Below are 5,116 nucleotides of genomic sequence, written 5' to 3'. Positions count from 1 at the left end.
TTTATGTTTTCCGTGGTTCATTTTAACAATTTTTCTATAAAAGGTAAAAGCGTCATAGCTTTAGGATCTTTTTTTCAACTCTGTCGGCCTAAGTTATTTTCTAAAAAACATGTTACTAGCTAGCTACCAAGGCAGGTTGTTTTCACTTGATGGGATGGGAACTTGAATTCTAATTTTTCAAATTTCAGCCTCTGAAATATATTTAGTTATTTTTATTTACAACCATTTATTTGTTTTGCTTCGGTCTATTTATTTAAATTCTATATAGTCTTAAAACAATCAATACGTTATTCATGAAGATTTATGTGAAAGTGATATTTTTTCATTCCACTATCATCACCACTCGCCATCAAAATTAGCTAATACTGCATAACCACCATAGCTAGCAACGTCAACCACCACTATAACGTGGTTAATCATCAAGTACGGATAAGTATTTTGAATTTTTTTTTATATTATAAACATGCTCCATATATATTATCTAGTTAGAGATCAGGTGAACGAGGAAGAAGAGGGCTATGTCTGGTATACCTAGGGTCAGGTGGGGTGCATTGACTAAGGACAAGGCGCAGGAATTGGGGGAGAAGTTGTTGGCTATGGGGGCCTGGAGGAGTAGCGGAGACGCGAGTTATATGTGGTCTATGACAGCAAATTATATTAGAGAAGCGACGAGAGAGGTGTTAGGGGTCACAAAGGAGTTTTCTGGTGGCCATAAAGGGGACTGGTGGTGGAATGAAGAGGTTCAAGGGAAAGTGGAAGCCAAGAAAGCGACATATTTGAAGCTAGTAGAAAGTATAGATGAGGGGCAGAAGAGTGCGAACATGGAGGGGTATAAGAAGGCTAGGAAGGAGGTGAAGTTGGCAGTTACTGCGGCTAAGACCATGGCGTTTAGTCGTTTATACAAAGAAATTGGGGATAAAGGGGGGACAAAAAGTTGTACAGGCTAGCCAAGGTGAGGGAATGGAAGGCCCGGTATCTGGACTAAATGAAATGCATAAAAGATGAGGAGGGAAGAATTTTAACAGAGGGGGTACAGATTAGGCAGAGATGACAGTCTTACTTCCATAAACTCTTGAATGAAGAGGGAGATAAGGACATTGTGCTAGGGGAGTTGGATTACTCGGAGCGGCAGCGAGATTTTGGGTATTGTAGACACATACGAGCGGGGGAGGTTGCAGGGGCTATGTGCAGGATGAGTAGGGGTAGAGCGACTGGGCCGGACGAGATCCTGGTGGAATTCTCGAAGAGCATGGGAGTAGGGTTTGGAATGGCTTGCTAGGTTGTTTAATGTCATTTTTAGGACGAAGAAGATGTCCGAAGAGTGGAGGCGGAGTATGATGATCCCGTTGTACAAGAACAAGGGAGATGCCCAAAATTGCAACAATTATAGGGATATCAAGTTGTTAAGCCATATAATGAAAGTGTGAGAGAGGGTGATTGAATGGAGGTTGGGGAGGTGTGTGTCCATTTCCGAGAATCAGTTTGGTTTCATGTCAGGACGGTCGACTACTGAGGCCCTTCACATTGTGAGGAGATTGGTGGAGCAGTATAGGGCGGTGAAGAAGGATTTGCATATGGTGTTCATTGACGTGGAGAAAGTCTATGACAAAGTCCCGATAGAGGTTCTATGGAGATGTTTGGAGTCTAGAGGAGTGCATGTAACATATATTAGAGTGATGCAGGACATGTATGATCGAGCTAAGACACGGGTTAGGACAGCAGGAGGAGACTCTGACTACTTTTTGGTTGAGATGGGGTTGCATCAGGGATCAACACTTAGCCCGTTTTTGTTTTCCCTATCGATGGATTCTTTGACACGTCACATTCAAGGGGAGGTTCATTGGTGCTTGTTATTTGTGGATGACATAGTCCTAATTGATGAGACGCGAGGTGGTATTAATAAGAGGTTGGAGGGATGGAGACATACTCTAGAGTCCAAGGGTTTCAAGTTGAGCAGGACCAAGACAGAATACAGGGAGCGCAAGTTCAGCGGTGTTACCCAGGAAGCGGACGGGGATGTGAGACTCGATATGCAAGTCATTCCCAAGAGAGAGAGTTTCAAGTATTTGTGATCTATAATTCAGAAGGATGGGGAGATAGATGAGGATGTCACACACTGTATCGGAGAAGGGTGGATGAAGTGGAGGCTCGCTTTCAGTGTCTTGTGTGATAAGAATGTGCCGTTGAGACTTAAGGGTAAGTTCTACAAGGTAGTGGTTAGACCGACTATGTTATATGGGGCAGAGTGTTGGCCAGTCAAAAACTTCCCATGCCAGCAGATGAAAGTAGCAGAAATAAATATGTTGAGATGGATGTGTGCAGGTGCGGATTTATGCTTGCCAAAGCGGTGTCACATGACACCGCTTCGTCGAAAATTTTACTAAAGATATGTATTAATATTGTACGAAAACGGATAAGTAGGAAACAATGACACCACATGACATAAATTGTATCTTGGTGTGTTGATAATGTGCTTGATTTTCTCTCTAAGAGGTCAAAGGTTCAAACCTTAACTAGGACATTTTTCTTTTGCAAATATTTGAGAGAGCCTTTGTAGTTAAAAATTGTGATGAAGTAAAATTGAACTCAGGACCTTTTGTAACTTAAAACTCAACAAAATCAATAGACTAAGGCTATTTCTTGTCTAAAAGTATGATAATCAAAGTTATATTCCAGTTCTTTTATAAATTTCGACACTGCTTACAAAAACTTCTGCGTACGCCCATGAATATATGGGCATACTAGGTTGGATAGAATTAGGAATGAAGTTATTCGGGACAAGATGGGAGTGGCCCCTGTGGAGACAAGGTTGAGATGGTTCGGGCATGTTAAGAGGAGAAGCACAGATGCCCCAGTCAGGAGATGTGAGAGGTTGACCTTGGGAGGTGAAAGAAGGGATAGAGGTAGGCCAAAGAAGTCTTGGGGAGAGGTGATCAGGCGGGACATGGCGCAGCTTGAGCTGACGAGGACATGACCCTAGATAGAAGGGTGTGGAGGTTGAAGATTAGGGTAGAAGGTTAGTAGGTAATCGTGTGTTTTCCTTTGTCTTCTCTAATTGGATAGTATTAGTGCTAGTACGATTGCCATATTCGCATGTCTTGTTCCATTATTACTTGACATCGTTAATTCCATAGTTTGCTAGCAGTACTTCGTTCATATTCTCGTTTGCTGCCTTGGATTTAGTTTTCTAAATATATTATCTTGCTATTACTTGTTATCGGTACCCCTTTCATATTTTCTGTTTGCTATCTTCGATTTAGTTTTCTAATTATTTGTCTTGCTATTACTTGCTATCAGGGCTTCTTTCACCTTCTTTAGCCGATGGTCTATCAAAAACAGTCTCTGCCTTTTCGGGATAGAGCTAAGACTGCATACATCCTACCCTCCTCAGATCTCACTCGTGGGATTATACTTGGTGTGGTTGTTGTTGTAGAGTATGCCATAAGGTCGTGTATAGTAGCCTGATAAAAGGTCTTTATTCAAGTCCGAGTAGAGGGAATCCTTTTAGTCAATTAGTCCTATGATAGTTGATGTTTTATTATAGTCTCAATTGATATGAAATCTTAGGTTCCAGTCTAAATTGAGGAATTATTTATATTTCGTCAATTAAAAAATAATTGCAGGCAGTGGCAGAGCAATAAAAACATATAAAATATTACACATTTTGAGCTTTTGACCTAAAGCGATTTCTTAAACTTCTTTACTGTTTTACTGGAACTTTCCCTTATGTTAAAGAATTCAACAATTTATATATAACTAAAAAAAATTAATATTTGCTTCCAAAATAAAATTTGTTAAAAAAAGGGGATTCATTTGAAGCGCCATCTTTCAAGTTAGATCCGACCCTGATTATAGGTAGTTCTATATAATAATAACAACTTGAAATTTACAATTTGATGTATATAATTAACAAAACGGATTCCAACTTTCCCAAACTTTATGGAGTACTATCGCTTTTAGTCATCGCCATAAACTATTTATATTCGATAGCCGAAAAAGTATATTAAATTTATATAATTTTTATATATAACATATAGAATGTATATATATATAAAATATATATTAATTTTATTTTCGGCTATTTATTTTTACCGCGGCTATATAGTGTCTTTTTTCTGTCACTATTACTTCAAGAAACACTAGCCTATTTCTAAGTCTAAAACGAAAGAAAAGAATAAAACAAAATTAATAATCACCTTTTTATTATTTATTAATTTGGTGTAATGATAAACGAAATGAAAATGGCTAGAGATCTACCATCTTATTATTGCAATTATGGCCTTCAAAAGGCTATATAGTTAATTTAGTTTAGTACAAATCTTAACCTTCACAAATGACAACCTTTTTAACGATTAAGTGAAAAGTGTAGCAGAAAAGGTTCTACCCCTTCTCCAGATCCAGAAATTAAAAGATTATGCAGAGTATCATACCACAGCCAACATCTTTTTTTCCCCTCTTTTTAACCTATCCATTTTATATTCAAAACTCAATAGCATTGCTAATTCAGAATAGCATAGCATATGACTCACTAAGGGTTCGTTTGGTATGATGGATAAATAAAAATCATCACGAGATAAAATTTTAGTATCACATTATTTCTTGTTTTGTTACTAATTCCGGGATAAGTTATCTCAAGATTAAAAATTATATCAGGATAACTAATACTGTCAGAAGGTGAAATGGTAATTTCAGGATAAAATGGTAAAATTGACAATCCGAGAATTAATATTACATATAAACAAGAGTCTTGGCGTAGCTGGTAAAGTTGCTGCCACGTGATCAGGAGGTCACGGGTTCGAGCTATGGAAACAGCCTCTTGCAGAAATGCAAGCTAAGGCTGCATACAATAGACCTTTGTGGTCCGGCCTTTCCCCAGACTCTGCGCATAGCGGGAACTTAGTGCATCGGATTGCCCTAAACAGTCTATAAAAAATAATAGCAGAATAACTAATATCAGCATAACTTGTCTCAAACCAAACGATCCGTAAAAAAGTAGCACTTCTTATTTGATTTTTTTCTTCTTAAAACCTGAACTATAAACTTCTAACTAAAAGTGAAAATATTTCATTCATCTCATCACACTCCTTAATCTTGATCTTTCTCCTTTTCAGAAAAG

General features: G+C 38.2%; 1 protein-coding gene across 1 annotated transcript; it reads left to right on the top strand.

The window, feature by feature from the left end:
• Positions 1–518: 518 nt before the first annotated feature.
• On the top strand, positions 519–947 carry LOC142165740 (uncharacterized). Its single transcript, XM_075224107.1, has one exon. The coding sequence runs from the start codon at positions 519–521 to the stop codon at positions 945–947; it is 429 nt and encodes a 142-aa protein (XP_075080208.1).
• The last annotated feature ends 4,169 nt before the right edge of the window (positions 948–5,116 follow it).

This window comes from Nicotiana tabacum, chromosome 11 (assembly GCF_000715075.1).
Source record: "Nicotiana tabacum cultivar K326 chromosome 11, ASM71507v2, whole genome shotgun sequence".
NCBI classification, from domain to species: Eukaryota; Viridiplantae; Streptophyta; class Magnoliopsida; order Solanales; family Solanaceae; genus Nicotiana; species Nicotiana tabacum.
The sequence above is the reverse complement of the archived record's forward strand: the minus strand, read 5'-3'. Positions and strand labels throughout refer to the sequence as shown.

What these genes read in the sequence shown, in the direction of transcription:
- LOC142165740 (XM_075224107.1), top strand. Translation starts at nt 519, where the DNA reads ATGTCTGGTATACCTAGGGTCAGGTGGGGTGCATTGACTAAGGACAAG.